This window comes from Coregonus lavaretus (genome assembly GCF_964263955.1).
Source record: "Coregonus lavaretus genome assembly, chromosome: 24".
NCBI classification, from domain to species: Eukaryota; Metazoa; Chordata; class Actinopteri; order Salmoniformes; family Salmonidae; genus Coregonus; species Coregonus lavaretus.
Genome location: NC_140011.1, coordinates 45,326,706 through 45,346,939, shown reverse-complemented (window position 1 = coordinate 45,346,939; position 20,234 = coordinate 45,326,706). Strand labels below are relative to the sequence as shown.

Here is a 20,234-nt window from a genome sequence, read left to right as displayed (position 1 = left end):
AACTGATGCTTAAAGTTAGTGAGGGAGATAAGAGTCTCCAGCTTCAGAGATTTTTGCAATTTGTTCCAGTCATTGGCAGCAGAGAACTGGAAGGAATTGCGGCCAAAGGAGGTGTTGGCTTTGGGGATGACCAGTGAGATATACCCGCTGGAGCGCAGACTACGGGTGGGTGTTGCTATGGTGACCAATGAGCTAAGATAAGGCGGGGATTTGCCTAGCAGTGATTTATAGATGGCCTGGAGCCAGTGGGTTTGGCGACGAATATGTAGTGAGGACCAGCCAACAAGAGCGTACAGGTCACAGTGGTGGGTATTATATGGGGCTTTGGAGACAAAACGGATGGCACTGTGATAGACTACATCCAATTTGCTGAGTAGAGTGTTGGAGGCTATTTTGTAAATGACATCGCCGAAGTCAAGGATCGGTAGGATAGTCAGTTTTACGAGGGCATGTTCGGCAGCATGAGCTTGGGGTTCTGTTACATAGAGGAGAATATCATCTGCGTATAGGGAAATCTTATTTAGAGTATCTTTAGTATTATAGCCGTGTATTGCTGAATGAGATCTGATCGCTTGAGCGAGAGGTTCAATAATTAGGGCGAAGAGCATAGGCCACAGCGCACAACCCTGCCTTGTTCCTCTGTAAAGGTTAAATCGGGGCGACATTGATTGGTTAGTGAGTATTCTCGCACAGGGGTTCCTATATAAAAGCTGGATCCAATTTATGAACCCATCTCCAATATTAAATTTCTGTAGGACCTTGAATAGATAGGGCCACTCAACTTGGTCAAAGGCCTTTTCGGCGTCAAGAGATATAACGGCAAGGTCCACGTTAGGTAACCTCTGAGAATACATAATGTTGAAGAGGCGCCTGAGATTGAAGAATGAGTTTCTGTTAAGGATAAAGCCGGTCTGGTCCGAATGGACCAATTTGCCAATTAAAGTGCTAAGCCTGTTAGTTTTTGCTAAAATCTTTTGGTCTGTATTAAGGAGGGATATTGGTCTGTATGACCCTACCTCTTCCGGATCTTAAGATGCAGATTTAACTTTGTGAATCATTCGGTCACTCACATTTTTTCGAAGTTGTCTGGTGAGTAATTTGTGTGGTTTGTCACCAAACTCAAAATATTTTTGCTTGGCATAGAGAAAAGATTTAGCAATTTTAGCCGAGAGGATCTGATTGTATTTAAATGTATGTTTCTCCATAGATGGATGTCTAGCATTCTCCCTATCCAGTAAGTGAATTTGTCCCTCCAGTTCTACCAATGTTCTTCTGTTTTGCCTACTCCTGGCAGTCTGAAAGGAGATGATACAGCCTCTCAAATACGCCTTCAGCGTTTCCCACAATAATGCTGGGGAAGTCTCTGTGTTGTCGTTGGTATCAAAGAAAAATGTAATTTGGTCTTTAAGATGTTCACAGAATGTTGGTTCTGTGAGGAGCTAAGGATTCAACCTCCAGACCCTCTCGTTTGGTACGACGTCACCCAATCTCAGGGAGAAGGTGAGTGGACTGTGGTCAGAGATTATAATATCATGATATCTCACATTACAGGTATAGGGGAGTGGTTTAGCATCAACCAAAAAGTAGTCAATTCGAGTATATACATTGTGAACATGAGAGTAAAAGGAGTATTCCCTACCCGTAGGATTAGAGATCCTCCATATATCAAATAAGTTTGAATTTTTTATGTAGGTATTCAGTAGGTATTCAAGAATTCGCTTGAATAGGAGGTAGGGGTTCGCCGGGTAGAGGATCTATCCAAATATTGGTCTAGTACACAGTTAAGGTCCCCTCCAATGACCAGATTAGTATGGGAGATATCTGGAATCAGGGCAAGGACTCTTTTGAAAAAAGAGGGGTTATCAATGTTTGGCCCATAGATATTTAGTAGAGTTACAGAAGTAGAATGGATCTCTCCTATTACGATCACATAACGACCCTCTTTATCCACAATAGTGGTTTTATGTAGAAAGGGAATTCCTTTCCGTACCAGAATCGCTGTGCCTCTCGTTTTGGCAGAGAAGTTAGAGTGATACACTTGTCCCACCCACTTACATTTAAGTCTGTTATGAGATTTGTTTTTTCAGATGGGTTTCTTGCAAAAATATAATATCAGACGAAAGTGCTTTCAAGTGGGCTAGGACCCTGCCTCTCTTAATTGGTTCGTTTAAACTCTTGACATTCCAGGAAGTGAATGTAAGTCCCGCCCTCCTCTAATTTGTAGTTCCTATGGTGGCCTGCATAACATGTAACTCACTAAAAAGGTATGAAAGCGCACCAAACCATCACGATCAGCATATGTAGCACCTACACCCGAGCAGTATCCAACCCCCCCCCCCCCGCAAGCAACTCTCCACCCTGTTCCCCTACTTTCCCCAACCTTTACCCCCCCCCCCCCCCCCCCCCATCAACCCACATTTAACAGGCATACACAAATAGGACAAAAAGAAAATGAAAATAAAAATATCAAACACATTGTCTGGCCGATGCCAAAAAAGCACGGCGCGACCTCGAACAAGAGGTAAAACACAAATAAAATCCCAACTATGCGCTCACCTCTCACTATCCTAGAACTTCTACTAACATATGAACTGAGGAGGCTCCCGCACTTAAAGTGTTCAATTAGCATCTAATAAACCTAAACAGAATAAGTTGCAACTTAAACATGTTGCGCACTTAAGGTTAATCTTGGGTCAATCCCTGAGATAAGCAAGATGGATCATCACAAGATTCTGTTGCTAAGCAATACCGGTCTAAACATAAACCATCAGTAACCGACATAAACAGCAGGACAGTTACATATTGACATAGACAGCAGGACAGTTACATATTGACATAGACAGCAGGACAGTTACATATTGACATAGACAGCAGGACAGTTACATATTGACATAGACAGCAGGACAGTTACATATTGACATAGACAGCAGGACAGTTACATATTGACATAGACAGCAGGACAGTTACATATTGACATAGACAGCAGGACAGTTACATATTGACATAGACAGCAGGACAGTTACATATTGACATAGACAGCAGGACAGTTACATATTGACATAGACAGCAGTACAGTTACATATTGACATAGACAGCAGGACAGTTACATATTGACATAGACAGCAGGACAGTTACATATTGACATAGACAGCAGGACAGTTACATATTGACATAGACAGCAGGACAGTTACATATTGACATAGACAGCAGGACAGTTACATATTGTGGGTTAGGAGATGGGAACAAGGATTTTGATAAATTGAACCCCCCAATCAAAAAAATTAATAAATAATAATAATATATATACGCACACACACACCTATACACACACGTGCACCCACACACATACACACATATATACATACACACACACACACACACCTACATACACATACAAACACATGTATACATACAAAAAAATATACATATAAAATAAATATTCTTAAATATATACAGATACATACACACACATACATCCATACACACACATCTACATACACAAACATTCATACCCCAGAATAATAATCTATACTAATTTAAAATATACACATACATAATACTAAAATGCTAAGAGAAAATAATAATAAAGTACAAATAATAATGTTGATGTATATAATTAACTATTGGTTTTCCACATTTAATTTTTTTCAGACAAAATATTTTGCATTAATCAAACCTTTTGACAAATCAGCAGCTGTGTTTTCTCTGACATGGTGGAATAATGAGGAAGTGAATATTTTTCATGTCAACATCTTATCAATGCGAATCAGAACAACGTCATCACATTTTCATGCACCTTTAACTTGATGAATAGTACAAAAATGTATGAAACACAGACACAAGCACCACGGAGCCAGGCTATGACAAAGACAGAGCATCAACTAACATCCAGGTGTCTGCGTCTGCCCCTTTCCCAACCATCACCCCCAGACCCCTGCAAGCAATAAATACATGGTATGGTAATAGGAATAATGTAAGAATTGAAAAATAAATAACTAAACAAAACAAAAAATGGGGGAATATAAGTATATCCATCCCGAAAGTGTCAATGATCCGACCTGGAAGGCCTCCCAAAACAGCCATCGCTCAAAACCCAGTCGGAATGAAAGTGAAATTAACGTTAAATGAGAGCTCTGACCGCCCTCCATTGGTCAGCTCGGCGTATTACATGTTCGGTAGCCCTTGCTCAGACCGTTTAATACGGTTTCACCCGTTATGGTATGGTATGGATTCGGGTCCATGAGCAGACCCTAACACACAATGACAAGGCACTCTAACCTGTACGGGGGATTGGCGTATATTCCTGGATAAACTTCTCTGCGTCCAAAACCGAGGAGAGCCAAATCTTCTCCCCAGAAGGCGGGGTAATTCTTAGTCTTGCAGGGAAGAGCAAGGCTGGGCGAAGATGGAGTTTGTAGAGTTTGGTCATGACATCTCTGTAGCCAGCGCGGTGCTTTGCCACATCGGGCGCATAGTCCTCATAGACACGAAAGGGGTGCCCTTTATGTAACAGGTTGCCCCTCATTCGAGCCTCATGCAGGATAAGATCCTTGGTCTGTGACAACAGATGATCACTGGGCGAGGACGCTGGCCCGGTCCAGGCACTGGGACAAGGGCACGATGTGCACGGTCCAGTAGGGGATCCGAAGCCAAAACATCCGGTCCCATTGCTTCCTTCAGTAGCTTGGCGAAGAAGTCGGTGGGGCGAGAGCCCGCCTCCACCCCTTCTGCCAGACCCACAACGCGAAGGTTATGACGCCTGGATCTGCCCTCCAGGTCGACCACTTTCACAGAAAGCCTCTGCACACTATCCTGCAATGACGTGCATAGCTTCTCTAACTCATCGATCCTACCAGCGTTGAATTCAGAAGCTTTCTCAAGGTCCACAATACTCTGGCCCTGCGAATTTAGTGTCCAGTTCAGCAATAGTAGCCTTAAGATCCTACGCTATAGCAACACGTAGTTCTCCCAAAGCCTGGGTATGTTCTGTAAGTGTCACGTTGTTACCTGTGCCTTCCGCCATGTCTGTCTCGTTGTTTGGTGGGGAGTAGGCCTCCGATGTGGATTTATTGTCCAAATATTAAGTATATTTTCATTTGTGTAACACTTTTTTGGTTTCTACATGATTCCATATGTGATATTTCATAGTTTTGATGTCTTCACTGTTATTCTACAATGTAGAAAATAGTAAAAATAAAGAAAAACCCCTGGAATGAGTAGGTGTGTCCAAACATTTGACTGGTACTGAATGTAAGAGTGGGTGGGGCTTGAACTGCATCCCTGTCTCACCCCACGCCCTTGTTGAAAGAAATGTGTGTGTATTTTGCCAATTTTAACCACACACTTATTGTTTGTGTACATGGATTTTATAACGTTGTATGTTTTTCCCCCAACACCAATTTCCATCAATTTGTTTTGGCAGACCCTCATGCCAAATTGAATCAAAAGCTTTTTGAAATCAACAAAGCATGAGAAGACTTTGCCTTTTGTTTTGGTTTGTTTGTTTGCCAATTAGGGTGTGCAGGGTGAATACGTGGTCCGTCGTACGGTCATTTGGTAAAAAGCCAATTTGACATTTGCTCAGTACATTGATTTCACAGGATATGTAAGAATCTGCTGTTAATGATAATGCAGAGGATTTTCCAAAGGTTCCTGTTGACGCATGGTAGTTATTGGAGTCAAATTTGTCTCCACTCCTTGGTTCCAAATATTGGGGAAGATGCCAGAACGTAACACTCTACTGAACCGGTGATCTGATGTTGGCGAGTCTTCTCTTACTCTGAAGGTGTTTATGTATAAAATAATAAAAAAATATATATTGATGGGTGGCATTTCAATGAGCTCATGGGAAAGTACTATCAAGGTCATGAACCTTTTAGGAATGTTAATAATATTGTCTGGGTAAAGTGCCTCAGTACCATGACAACTGTCTGCTTTGACTGGTTGACTGACTAGACCAGAGGAGGTCTGTGAGAGAGAGAGACCTGGAGAATGTGCTAGATGTTTCTACTAACACAATACACTGGCATCTCGTAGGTCATGAACTTTTTAGGAATGTTAATAACATTGTCTGGGTAAAGTGCCTTATTACCATGACAACTGTCTGTCTGGATTGACTGGGTGAGTAGACAGGCTGTCTCTCTCTCGTTTTCTCTCTGTGTGTGTGTGTCCTGTAGGACTCTGTCTCTGTCCTGTGAGCTCCAATCCTCTCCTCATAATTATAGACTGACTCCCTGTTCAATTACCTTTAATAATAATAATCCACCTCTCTCTCTCTCTCTCTCTCTGTCTCTGTCTCTCCCTCTGTCTCTGTGTCATCCTCTCTCTCTCTCTCTCTCTCTCTCTCTCTCTCTCTCTCTCTCTCTCTCTCTCTCTCTCTCTCTATATATATATATATATATATATATATATATATATATATATTTCCATGTCAATTTAAGGGCTTTATTGGCATGGGAAACCTATGTTAACATTGCCAAAGCAAGAGAAAAATTCTAAAAAATAAATAACGGAAAAGTGGTGCGTGCATATGTATTCACCCCCTTTGCTATGAAGCCCCTAAATAAGATCTGGTGCAACCAATTACCTTCAGAAGTCACATAATTAGTTAAATAAAGTCCACCTGTGTGCAATCTAAGTGTCACATGATCTGTCACATGATCTCAGTATATATAGACCTGTTCTGAAAGGCCCCTGACTTCTGAAGGTAATTGGTTGCACCAGATCTTATTCAGGGGCTTCATAGCAAAGGGGGTGAATACATATGCACGCACCACTTTTCTGTTATTTATGGTTTTGAAGCTATTTCTTGCATTTCACTTGACCAATTTTGGACTATTTTGTGTATGTCCATCACATGAAATCCAAATAAAAATCCATTTAAATTACAGGTTGTAATGCAACAGATGTTGCTTTGATGTTTTGATGGTATGTCTAACAGAGAGAGACTTGGAACAATAGTCATCATTTTTATTATACTATATTAATATTATTGAACTATGATATACAGTGGGCTGGAAAAGTATATATATATCCTTGATAAAGATGAAAACTAAATGACAGAATAATATGAATACCACAAATACTATATTATTTTTGTTATTATTATTGCAACAACAAAAAATATGAAATGTATATTATTTTAGTCTAACACAATTGCTTAGAGAAAGATATTTTGTTTAACAATAAATAAATAAAAATTATGGTAGGTAATAATTTTTTTTTTTTTTTTAAAGGTAGCGGTCACAATGACGTACACCTCTGTTTCTAAGCCCTTCAAAACCTCACCTTGTCAGGATAACGGCACTGAGCCTTCCTCTGTTTCCCATACCTTTTAATATCTCACATTTACGTCATTTAGCAGATGCTCTTATCCAGAGCGACTTACAGTTAGTGAGTGCATTCGTGATTTCTTTTTCATACTGGCCCCCCCGTGGGAAACGAACCCACAACCCTGGCGTTGCAAACGCCATGCTCTACCAACTGAGCTACATCCCCTGCCGGCCATTCCCTCCCCTACCCTGGACGACGCTGGGCCAATTGTGCGCCGCCCCATGGGTCTCCCGGTCACGGCCAGCTACGACAGAGCCTGGATTCGTACCAGGATCTCTAGTGGCACAGCTAGCACTGCGATGCAGTGCCTTAGACCACTGCGCCACCTTGTGAGGGTAACGTTACGGAGCCTTCCTCTGTTTGTAATACCTCACCTTGTGAGGATAACAGTACTGAGCCATCCTCTGTTTGTAATACCTCACCTTGTGAGGATAACGGCACTGAGCCTTCCTCTGTTTCCCATACCTTTCAATACCTCACCTTGTGAGGATAATGGCACTGAGCCTTTTTCAAAACAAGAAAAAATGAGTTGGAGAACACATTGGTAGGGATCTTAGACCATTCCTCCATACAGCCTCCTTCCAGATCCTTGATATCCTTCGCTTGCGCTTATGTACTGCTCTCTTCAATTCAAACCATAGGTTTTCAATGGGTTTCAAGTCCGGAGACTGAGATGGCCATTGAAAAATATGGATCTTTGGTGTTATGGGGCTCTTTTTCTTCGCTGCTCTGAAGAGGGCAGTCCATAAGCGCAGGCGAAGGATATCAAGGATCTGGAAGGAGGCTGTATGGAGGAATGAACTAAAAGCCCTCCCAATGTGTTCTCCAACTCAATAATTTTTTGAACATCTCAATGCTGTTCTCGCAAGGTGGGGTATTGAAAGGTATTGGAAACAGAGGTGTACATCATTAGATGTGTTTAACATTACTTGTTAAACAAAATCTATTTCCCTAAGCATTTTTTTTTTACTAAAATGATATATATATATTTTTTTTTACATACAATATAGCTCAGTATTTTAAGTATACATTTTATATAGTCATTTTTGTTCATCTATATCAAGGATTTACAGACTTTTCACCCCACTGTACATATACTTTAAAGTCCCGGTGAAACCCACTGTCTTCTAACTTAACATGCCAGTCTGTATAGTAAATATTATACCCAGATATCTTTTCCCTTACGAGGCAAATGTTGCATCTGTCTGTGTTTTTTAAAACTCCTGAGTGAGGTCACTTAACATAGCAAGGCCTTGGGAACTTTATTTAATTAGCTCTGTTCCCATGGTAACTGATTCAAAACCTTTCTATGTAGTGTGTATTCCATCTCTCTCTCTCCCCTCCATCTCTCTCTCTCCCCTCAATCTCTCTCTCTCCCCTCCATCTCTCACTCCCCTACATCTCTCTCTCTTCCCTCCATCTCTCTCTCTCTCCTCCATCTCTCTCTCTCCCCTCCATCTCTCTCTCTCCTCCATCTCTCTCTCTCCTCCATCTCTCTCTCTCCCATCCATCTCTCTCTCTCCCCTCCATCTCTCTCTCCCCTCCATCTCTCTCTATCCCCTCCATCTCTCTCTCCTCCATCTCTCTCTCTCCCCTCCATCTCTCTCTCTCCCCTCCATCGCTCTCTTCCCTCCATCTCTCTCTCTCTCCTCCATCTCTCTCTCTCCCCTCCATCTCTCTCTCTTCCCTCCATCTCTCTCTCTCCCCTCCATCTCTCTCTCTCTCCCCTCCATCTCTCTCTCTCCCCTCCATCTCTCTCTCTCCTCCATCTATCTCTCTCCCCTCCATCTCTCTCTCCCCTCCATTTCTCTCTCTCCCCTCCATCTCTCTCTCTCCCCTCCATCTCTCTCTCTCCCCTCCATCTCTCTCTCTCCCTTCCCTCCATCTCTCTCTCTCTCCTCCATCTCTCTCTCTCCCCTCCATCTCTCTCTCATCCCTCCATCTCTCTCTCCCCTCCATCTCTTTCTCTCCCCTCCATCTCTCTCTCCCCTCCATCTCTCTCTCTCCCCTCCATCTCTCTCTCTCCTCCATCTCTCTCTCTCCCCTCCATCTCTCTCTCTCCCCTCCATCTCTCTCTCTCCCCTCCATCTCTCTCTTTCCCCTCCATCTCTCTCTCTCTCCTCCATCTCTCTCTCTCCCCTCCATCTCTCTCTCCCCTCCATCTCTCACTCCCCTCCATCTCTCTCTCTCCCCTCCATCTCTCTCCCCCCTCCATCTCTCTCTCTTCCCTCCATCACTCTCTCTCTCTCCTCCATCTCTCTCTCTCCCCTCCATCTCTCTCTCTTCCCTCCATCTCTCTCTCCCCTCCATCTCTCTCTCTCCCCTCCATCTCTCTCTCTCCCCTCCATCTCTCTCTCTCCCTTCCACCTCGCTCTCTCCCCTCCATCTCTCTCTCCTCAATCACTCTCTCTCTCCTCCATCTCTCTCTCTCCCCTCCATCTCTCTCTCTCTCCTCCATCTCTCTCTCTCCTCCATCTCTCTCTCTCTCCTCCATCTCTGTCTCTCCCCTCCATCTCTGTCTCCCCTCCACCTCTCTCTCTCTCCTCCATCTCTCTCTCTCCCCTCCATCTCTCTCTCTCCCCTCCACCTCTCTCTCTCCTCCATCTCTCTCTCTCCCCTCCATCTCTCTCTCTCCCCTCCATCTCTCTCTCTCTTCTCCATCTCTCTCTCTCCCCTCCATCTCTCTCTCTCCCCTCCATCTCTCTCTCTCTTCCCTCCATCTCTCTCTCCCCTCCATCTCTCTCTCTCGTCCCTCCATCTCTCTCTCCCCTCCATCGCTCTCTCTCTTCCCTCCATCTCTCTCTCCCCTCTATCTCTCTCTCTCTTCCCTCCATCTCTCTCTCCCCTCCATCTCTCTCTCTTCCCTCCATCTCTCTCTCCCCTCCATCTCTCTCTCCCTTCCCTCCATCTCTCTCTCTCTTCTCCATCTCTCTCTCTCCCCTCCATCTCTCTCTCTCCCCTCCATCTCTCTCTCTCTTCCCTCCATCTCTCTCTCCCCTCCATCTCTCTCTCTTCCCTCCATCTCTCTATCCCCTCCATCTCTCTCTCTCTTCTCTCATCTCTCTCCCCTCCATCTCTCTCTCTCTTTCCTCCATCTCTCTCTCTCTCCCCTCCATCTCTCTCTCTTCCCTCCACCTCTCTCTCCCCTCCATCTCTCTCTGTCTTCCCTCAACCTCTCTCTCCCCTCCATCTCTCTCTCTTCCCTCAATTTCTCTCTGTTCCCTCCATCTCTCTCTCTTCTCCACCCCTCTCGCTTCCCTACATCTCTCTCTTCCCTCCATTTCGCTCTCTCCCCTCCATCTCTCTCTCCCCTCCATCTCTCTCTGTCTTCCCTCCATCTCTCTCTCTCCCATCATCTCTCTCTCTTCCCTCCATCTCTCTCTCCCCTCCATCTCTCTCTCTCTTCCCTCCATCTCTCTCTCCCCTCCATCTCTCTCTCTCCCCCATCTCTCTCTCTTCCCTCCATCTCTCTCTCTCCCCTCCATCTCTCTCTCTCTCTTCCCTCCCTCCATCTCTCTCTCTTCCCTCCATCTCTCTCTCTCCCTTCCATCTCTCTCTCTTCCCTCCATCTCTCTCTTCCCTCCATCTCTGTCTCTCCCCTCCATCTCTCTCTCTCCCCTCCATCTCTCTCTGTCTTCCATCCATCTCTCTCTCTTCCCTCCATCTCTCTCTCTCTTCTCCATCTATCTCTCTCTCTTCTCCATCTCTCTCTTCCCTCCATCTCTCTATCTCTTCCCTCCATCTCTCTCTCCCCTCCATCTCTCTCCCCTCCATCTCTCTCTCTCTCTCTCCCCTCCATTTCTCTCTCTTCCCTCCATCTCTCTCTCTCTTCCCTCCATCTCTCTCTCTTCCCTCCTCTCTCTCTTCCCTCCATCTCTCTCTCTCTTCCCTCCACCTCTCTCTCTCTTCCCTCCATCTCTCTCTCTTCCCGCCATCTCTCTCTCTCTCTTCCCTCTATCTTTCTCTCTTCTCCATCTCTCTCTTCCCTCCATCTCTCTCTCTCCCCTCCATCTCTCTCTGTCTTCCCTCCGTCTCTCTCTCTCTCTCCCCTCCATCTCAATCAATCAATCAATTTTATTTTATATAGCCCTTCTTACATCAGCTAATATCTCGAAGTGCTGTACAGAAACCCAGCCTAAAACCCCAAACAGCTAGTAATGCAGGTGTAAAAGCACGGTGGCTAGGAAAAACTCCCTAGAAAGGCCAAAACCTAGGAAGAAACCTAGAGAGGAACCAGGCTATGAGGGGTGGCCAGTCCTCTTCTGGCTGTGCCGGGTGGAGATTATAACAGAACCATGCCAAGATGTTCAAAAATGTTCATAAGTGACAAGCATGGTCAAATAATAATCAGGAATAAATCTCAGTTGGCTTTTCATAGCCGATCATTAAGAGTTGAAAACAGCAGGTCTGGGACAGGTAGGGGTTCCATAACCGCAGGCAGAACAGTTGAAACTGGAATAGCAGCAAGGCCAGGCGGACTGGGGACAGCAAGGAGTCACCACGGCCGGTAGTCCCGACGTATGGTCCTAGGGCTCAGGTCTCTCAGTTGGCTTTTCATAGCCGATCATTAAGAGTTGAAAACAGCAGGTCTGGGACAGGTAGGGGTTTCGTAACCGCAGGCAGAACAGTTGAAACTGGAATAGCAGCAAGGCCAGGCGGACTGGGGACAGCAAGGTGTCATCATGCCCGGTGGTCCTGACGTATGGTCCTAGGGCTCAGGTTCTCAGAGAGAAAGAGAGAACGAGAGAATTAGAGAGAGCATACTTAAATTCACACAGGACACTGGATAAGACAGGAGAAGTACTCCAGGTATAACCAACTAACCCCAGCCCCCCGACACATAAACTACTGCAGCATAAATACTGGAGGCTGAGACAGGAGCGGTCCGGAGACACTGTGGCCCCATCCGAAGAAACCCCCGGACAGGGCCAAACAGGAAGGATATAACCCCACCCACTCTGCCAAAGCACAGCCCCCGCACCACTAGAGGGATATCCTCAACCACCAACTTACAATCCTGAGACAAGGCCGAGTATAGCCCACAGAGGTCTCCACCACAGCACAAACCAAGGGGGGGCGCCAACCCAGACAGGAAGATCACGTCAGTAACTCAACCCACTCAAGTGACGCACCCCTCCTAGGGACGGCATGAAAGAGCACCAGCAAGCCAGTGACTCAGCCCCTGTAACAGGGTTAGAGGCAGAGAACCCCAGTGGAGAGAGGGGAACCGGCCTGGCAGAGACAGCAAGGGCTGTTCGTTGCTCCAGAGCCTTTCCGTTCACCTTCACACTCCTGGGCCAGACTACACTCAATCATATGACCTACTGAAGAGATAAGTCTTCAGTAAAGACTTAAAGGTTGAGACCGAGTCTGCGTCTCTCACATGGGTAGGCAGACTGTTCCATAAAAATGGAGATCTATAGGAGAAAGCCCTGCCTCCCGCTGTTTGCTTAGAAATTCTAGGGACAATTAGGAGGCCTGCGTCTTGTGACCGTAGCGTACGTATTGGTATGTACGGCAGGACCAACTCGGAAAGATAGGTAGGAGCAAGCCCATGTAACGCTTTATAGGTTAACAGTAAAACCTTGAAATCAGCCCTTGCCTTAACAGGAAGCCAGTGTAGGGAAGCTAGCACTGGAGTAATATGATCAAATTTCTTGGTTCTAGTCAGGATTCTAGCAGCCGTATTTAGCACTAACTGAAGTTTATTTAGTGCTTTATCCGGGTAGCCGGAAAGTAGAGCATTGCAGTAGTCTAACCTAGAAGTAACAAATGCATGGATTAATTTTTCTGCATCATTTTTGGACAGAAAATTTCTGATTTTTGCAATGTTACGTAGATGGAAAAAAGCTGTCCTTGAAACAGTCTTGATATGTTCGTCAAAAGAGAGATCAGGGTCAAGAGTAACGCCGAGGTCCTTCACAGTTTTATTTGAGACGACTTTACAACCATCAAGATGAATTGTCAGATTTAACAGAAGATCTCTTTGTTTCTTGGGACCTAGAACAAGCATCTCTGTTTTGTCCGAGTTTAAAAGTAGAAAGTTTTCAGCCATCCACTTCCTTATGTCTGAAACACAGGCTTCTAGCGAGGGCAATTTTGGGGCTTCACCATGTTTCATTGAAATGTACAGCTGTGTGTCATCCGCATAGCAGTGAAAGTTAACATTATGTTTTCGAATAACATCCCCAAGAGGTAAAATATATAGTGAAAACAATAGTGGTCCTAAAACGGAACCTTGAGGAACACCGAAATGTACAGTTGATTTGTCGGAGGACAGACCATTCACAGAGACAAACTGATATCTTTCCGACAGGTAAGATCTAAACCAGGCCAGAACTTGTCCGTGTAGACCATTTCTCTCTCTCTTCCCTCCATCTCTCTCTTCCCTCCTCTCTCTCTCTTCCCTCCATCTTTCTCTCTTCTCCATCTCTCTCTCTCCCCTCCATCTCTCTCTCTCCCCCATCTCTCTCTCTTCCCTCCATCTCCCTCTCTCTTCCCTCCATCTCTCTCTCTCCCCTCCATCTCTCTCTCTCTCTTCCCTCTATCTCTCTCTCTTCTCTCCATCTCTGTCTCTTCCCTCCATCTCTCTCTCTCTCCCCTCCATCTCTCTCTCTCCCCTCCATCTCTCTCTCTCCCCCATCTCTCTCTCTTCCCTCCAACTCCCTCTCTCTTCCCTCCATCTCTCTCTCTCCCCTCCATCTCTCTCTCTCTCTTCCCTCTATCTCTCTCTCTTCTCTCCATCTCTTTCTCTTCCCTCCATCTCTCTCTCTCTCCCCTCCATCTCTCTCTCTCCCCTCCATTTATCTCTCTCTTCCCTCCATCTCTCTTTCTTCCCTCCATCTATCTCTCTCTCTTCCCTCCATCTCTCTCTCTTCCCTCCATCTCCCTCTCAATTAAATTACATTAAATTAAAAGGGGTTTATTGGCATGGAAAACATATGTTAACATTGCCAAAGCAAGTGAAATAGATAATAAACAAAAGTCAAATAAACAATCAAAAATGAACAGTAAACATTACACTCTCAAGTTTCAAAGGAATAGACACATTTCAAATGTCATATTATGTATATATACAGTGTTGTAACAATGTGCAAATAGTTAAAGTACAAATGGGAAAATAAATAAACATAAATATGGGTGGTATTTACAATGGTGTTTGTTATTCACTGGTTGCCCTTTTCTTGTGGCAACAGGTCATAAATCTTGCTGCTGTGATTGCACACGTTGGTATTTCACCCAATAGATATGGGAGTTTATCAAAATTGGACTTGTTTTGGAATTCTTTGTGGATCTGTGTAATCTGAGGGAAATATGTGCCTCTAATATGGTCATACATTTGGCAGGAGGTTAGGAAGTGCAGCTCAGTTTCCACCTCATTTTGTGGGCAGTGTGCACATAGCCTGTCTTCTCTTGAGAGCCAGGTCTGCATACGGCGGCCTTTCTCAATAGCAAGGCTATGCTCACTGAGTCTGTACATACAGTACCAGTCAAAAGTTTGGACACACCTACTCATTCCAGGGTTTTTCTTTATTTTCAAAATGTTCTACATCGTAGAATAATAGTGGAGACATCAAAACTATGAAATAACACGTATGGAATCATGTAGTAACCAAAAAAGTGTTAAACAAATCAAAATATGTTTTATATTTGAGATTCTTCAAATAGCCACCCTTTGCCTTGATGACAGCTTTGCACACTCTTGGCATTCTCTCAACCAGCTTCATGAGGTAGTCACCTGGAATGCATTTCAATTAACAGGTGTGCCTTCTTAAAAGTTAATTTGTGGAATTTCTTTCCTTCTTAATGTGTTTGAGCCAATCAGTTGTGTTGTAACAAGGTAGGGGGGGTATACAGAAGATAGCACTATTTGGTAAAAGACCAAGTCCATATTATGACAAGAACCGCTCAAATAAGCAAAGACAAACAACAGTCCATCATTACTTTAAGACATGAAGGTCAGTCAATACAGAACATTTCAAGAACTTTGAAAGTTTCTTCAAGTGCAGTCGCAAAAACCATCAAGCGCTATGATGAAACTGGCTCTCATGAGGACCGCCACAGGAATGGAAGACCCAGAGTTAACTCTGCTGCAGAGGATACGTTCATTAGAGTTAACTGCACCTCAGATTGCAGCCCAAATAAATGCTTCACAGAGTTCAAGTAACAGACACATCTCAACATCAACTGTTCAGAGGAGACTGTGTGAATCAGGCCTTCATGGTCGAATTGCTGCAAAGGACACCAATTAGAAGAAGAGACCTGCTTGGGCCAAGAATCACGAGCAATGGACATTAGACCGGTGGAAATGTGTCCTTTGAGTTTTTGGGTTCCAACCGCCGTGTCTTTGTGAGACAGGGGGTTGATGAACGGATGATCTCTGCATGTGAACAGTCGTGGTCAAAAGTTTTGAGAATGACACAAGTATTGGTCTTCACAAAGTTCGCTGCTTCAGTGTTATGAGATATTTTTGTCAGATGTTACTATGGTATACTGAAGTATAATTACAAGCATTCCATAAGTGTCAAAGGCTTTTATTGACAATTACATGAAGTTTATGCAAAGAGTCAATATTTGCAGTGTTGACCCTTCTTTTTCAAGACCTCTGCAATCCGCCCTGGAATGCTGTCAATTAACTTCTGGGCCACATCCTGACTGATGGCAGCCCATTCTTGCATAATCAATGCTTGGAGTTTGTCAGAATTTGTGGGTTTTTGGTTGTCCACCCGCCTCTTGAGGATCGACCACAAGTTCTCAATGGGATTAAGGTCTGGGGATTTTCCTGGCCATGGACCCAACATTTCGAGGTTTTGTTCCCCAAGCCACTTAGTTATCATTTTTGCCATATGGCAAGGTGCTCCATCATGCTGGAAAAGGCATTGGTCGTCACCAAACTGTTCTTGGATGGTTGGGAGAAGTTGCTCTCGGAGGATGTGTTGGTACCATTCTTTAATCATGGCTGTGTTTTTAGGCAAAATTGTGAGTGAGCCCACTTCCTTGGCTGAGAAGCAACCCCACACATGAATGGTCTCAAGATGCTTTACTGTTGGCATGACACAGGACTGATGGTAGCGCTCACCTTGTCTTCTCCGGACAAGGTGTTTTCCGGATGCCCCAAACAATCGGAAAGGGTATTCATCAGAGAAAATGACTTTACCCCAGTCCTCAGCAGTCCAATCCCTGTACCTTTTACAGAATATCAGTCTGTCCCTGATGTTTTCCTGGAGAGAAGTGGCTTTTTTGCTGCCCTTCTTGACACCAGGCCATCCTCCAAAAGTCTTCGCCTCACTGTGCGTGCAGATGCACACACACCTGCCTGCTGCCATTCCTGACAAGCTCTGCACTGGTGGTACCCCGATCCCGCAGCTGAATCAACTTTAGGAGACGGTCCTGGCGCTTGCTGGACTTTCTTGGGCGCCCTGGCGCCTTCTTCACAACAATTGAATCTCTCTCCTTGCAGTTCTTGATGATCCGATAAATGGTTGATTTAGGTGCAATCTTACTAGCAGCAATATCCTTGCCTGTGAAGCCCTTTTTGTGCAAAGCAATGAAGACGGCACGTGTTTCCTTGCAGGTAACCATGGTTAACAGAGGAAGAACAATGATTTCAAGCACCACCCTCCTTTTAAAGCTTCCAGTATGTTATTCTAACTCAATCAGCATGACAGAGTGATCTCCAGCCTTGTCCTTGTCAACACTCTCACCTGTGTTAACGAGAGAATCACTGACATGATGGCAGCTTGTCCTTTTGTGGCAGGCTGAAATGCATTGGAAATGAATTTTTGGGATTATGTTCATTTTCATGGCAAAGAGGGACTTTCCAATTAATTGCAATTCATCTGATCACTCTTCATGACATTCTGGATTGTATGCAAATTGCCATAAAAACTGAGACAGCAGACTTTGTGAAAATTAGGATTTGTGTCATTCTCAAAACTTTTGACCACGACCGTAAAGCATGGAGGAGGAGGTGTTATGGTGTGGGGGTGCTTTGCTGGTGGCACTGTCTGTGATTTATTTAGAATTCAAGGCACACTTAACCAGCATGGCTACCACAGAATTCTGCAGCGATACACCATCCCATCTGGTTTGGGCTTAGTGGGACAATCATTTGTTTTTCAACAGGACAATGACCCAACACACCTCCAGGCTGTGTAAGGGCTATTTTACCAAGAAGGAAAGTGATGGAGTGCTGCATTAGATGACCTGGCCTCATCTCAGGAGGGATTTTGTTCCACTCCTCTTTGCAGATCTTCTCCAAGTCATTAAGGTTTCGAGGCTGACATTTGGCAACTCGAACCTTCAGCTTCCTCCACATATTTTCTATGGGATTAAGGTCTGGAGACTGGCTAGGCCACTCCAGGACCTTAATGTGCTTCTTCTTGAGCCACTCCTTTGTTGCCTTGGCCGTGTGTTTTGGGTCATTGTCATGCTGGAATATCCATACACGACCCATTTTCAACGCTCTGGTTGAGGGAAGGAGGTTCTCACCCAAGATTTGACGGTACATGGCCCCGTCCATCGTCCCTTTGATGCGGTGAAGTTGTCCTGTCCCCTCAGCAGAAAAACACCCCCAAAGCATAATGTTTCCACCTCCATGTTTGACGGTGAGGATGGTGTTCTTGGGGTCATAGGCAGCATTCCTCCTCCTCCAAAAACGGTTAGTTGAGTTGATGCCAAAGAGCTCGATTTTGGTCTCATCTGACCACAACACTTTCACCCAGTTCTCCTCTGAATCATTCAGATGTTCATTGGCAAACTTCAGACGGCCCTGTATATGTGTTTTCTTGAGCAGGAGGACCTTGCAGGCGCTGGAGGATTTCAGTCCTTCACGGCGTAGTGTGTTACCAATTGTTTTCTTGGTGACTATGGTCCCAGCTGCCTTGAGATCATTGACAAGATCCTCCCGTGTAGTTCTGGGCTGATTCCTCACCGTTCTCATGATCATTGCAACTCCACGAAGTGAGATCTTGCATGGAGCCCCAGGTCGAGGGAGATTGACAGTTCTTTTGTGTTTCTTCCATTTGCGAATAATCGCACCAACTGTTGTCACCTTCTCACCAAGCTGCTTGGCGATGGTCTTGTAGCCCATTCCAGCCTTGTGTAGGTCTACAATCTTGTCCCTGACATCCTTGGAGAGCTCTTTGGTCTTGGCCATGGTGGAGAGTTTGGAATCTGATTGATTGATTGCTTCTGTGGACAGGTGTCTTTATACAGGTAACAAACTGAGATTAGGAGCACTCCCTTTAAGAGTGTGCTCCTAATCTCAGCTCGTTACCTGTATAAAAGACACCTGGCAGCCAGAAATCTTTCTGATTGAGAGGGGGTCAAATACTTATTTCCCTCATTAAAATGCAAATCAATTTATAACATTTTTGACATGCATTTTTCTGGATTTTGTTGTTGTTATTCTGTCTCTCACTGTTCAAATAAACCTACCATTAAAATTATAGACTGATCATTTATTTGTCAGTGGGCAAACGTACAAAATCACCAGGGGATCAAATACTTTTTTCCCTCACTGTACCACAAACCCATAAGGTGCCTTATTGCTATTATAAACTGGTTACCAACGTAATTAGAGCATTAAAAATACACGTTTTGTCATACCCGTTGTATACGGTCTGATGTACCACAGCTGTCAGCCAATCAGCATTCAGAGCTCGAACAACCCAGTTTATAATAATAATAAATGCACCTGGTAAAATTCACTAAGTATTTTAACAACTGTTACAGGGGCATATTTGGCAGGGAATGCTGTTACCTCCAGATAGGTGTTTGTCCCCCTGTGTGCTGAGAGTGTCAGGTTCTTGTCCAGTTCTGACATTTAGGTCGCCACAGACTAGTACATGTCCCTGGGTCTGGAAATGATTGATTTCCCCCTCTAGGATGGAGAAGCTGTCTTCATTAAAGTATGGGGATTTTAGTGGGAGATATAGGTAGCACACAGGAAGACATTCTTCTCTGTTGAGATCATTTCCTTCTCCTCTCCTCTAAAACTCTTCTACTACTACTCATACTTATCTCATCTCCTCTCTCCATCTCCCATCTCCTCTATCCAATTATTCTCTCCACTCTCATCTCTCCTCTCCTCTCTCCTCTCTCCTCTCTCCTCTCTCCTCTCTCATCTCCTCTCTCCTCTCTCCTCTCTACTCTCCTCTCTCCTCTCTCCTCTCTCCTCTCTCCTCTCTCCTCTCTCCTCTCCCCTCTCCTATCTCCTCTCTCCTCTCTCCTCTCTCCTCTCTCCTCTCTCATCTCCTCTCTCCTCTCTCCTCTCTCATCTCTCCACCTCTCCTCTCTCCTCTCTCCTCTCTGCTCTCTCTATGTCCTCTCTCCATCTCCCCTCTTCTCTGTCCTCTCTCCATCTCCATTCTCATCTCTCCTCCTCTCCATCTCCCTATCTCCTCTCTCCTCTCTCCTCTCTCCTCTCTCCTCTTTCCCCTCTCCTCTCTCCTCTCTCCTCCTCTCCATCTCCCCTCTCCTCTCTCCTCTCTCCTCTCTGCTCTCTCCATGTCCTCTCTCCATCTCCTCTCACCTTTCTGCTCTTTCCATGTCCTCTCTCCATCTCCTCTCACCTCTCTGCTATTTCCATCTCCCCTCTCCTCTCTCCTCTCTCCTCCTCTCCATCTCCCCTCTCCTCTCTCCTCTCTCCTCTCTCCATCTCCCCTCTCCTCTCTCCCCTCTCCTCTCTCCTTTCTGCTCTCTCCATGTCCTTTTCCCACCCCCCCTTCCTCTCTCCTCTCTCCTCTCTCCTCTCTCATCTCCTCTCTCCTCTCTCATCTCTCCTCTCTCCTCTCTCCTCTCTCCTCTCTCCTCTCTCCTCTCTCCTCTCCTCTCTCCTCTCTCATCTCTCCACCTCTCCTCTCTCCTCTCTCCTCTCTCCTCTCTCATCTCCTCTCTCC

The 20,234-nt window shown here is 45.0% G+C and overlaps 1 protein-coding gene across 1 annotated transcript in view; it reads right to left on the bottom strand.

Annotated features, from left to right (window-relative positions):
• Positions 1–439: 439 nt before the first annotated feature.
• Positions 440–20,234, bottom strand: part of LOC311099907 (cysteine and histidine-rich domain-containing protein 1-like) — a gene marked incomplete at its 3' end in the record, with an annotated part of 109,699 nt that continues 89,904 nt past the window's right edge. Inside the window, exon 10 of the mRNA XM_084140625.1 lies at positions 440–475. Coding sequence (XP_083996751.1) covers positions 440–475 — 36 coding nt within the window. The remainder of the gene's footprint in view (positions 476–20,234) is intronic.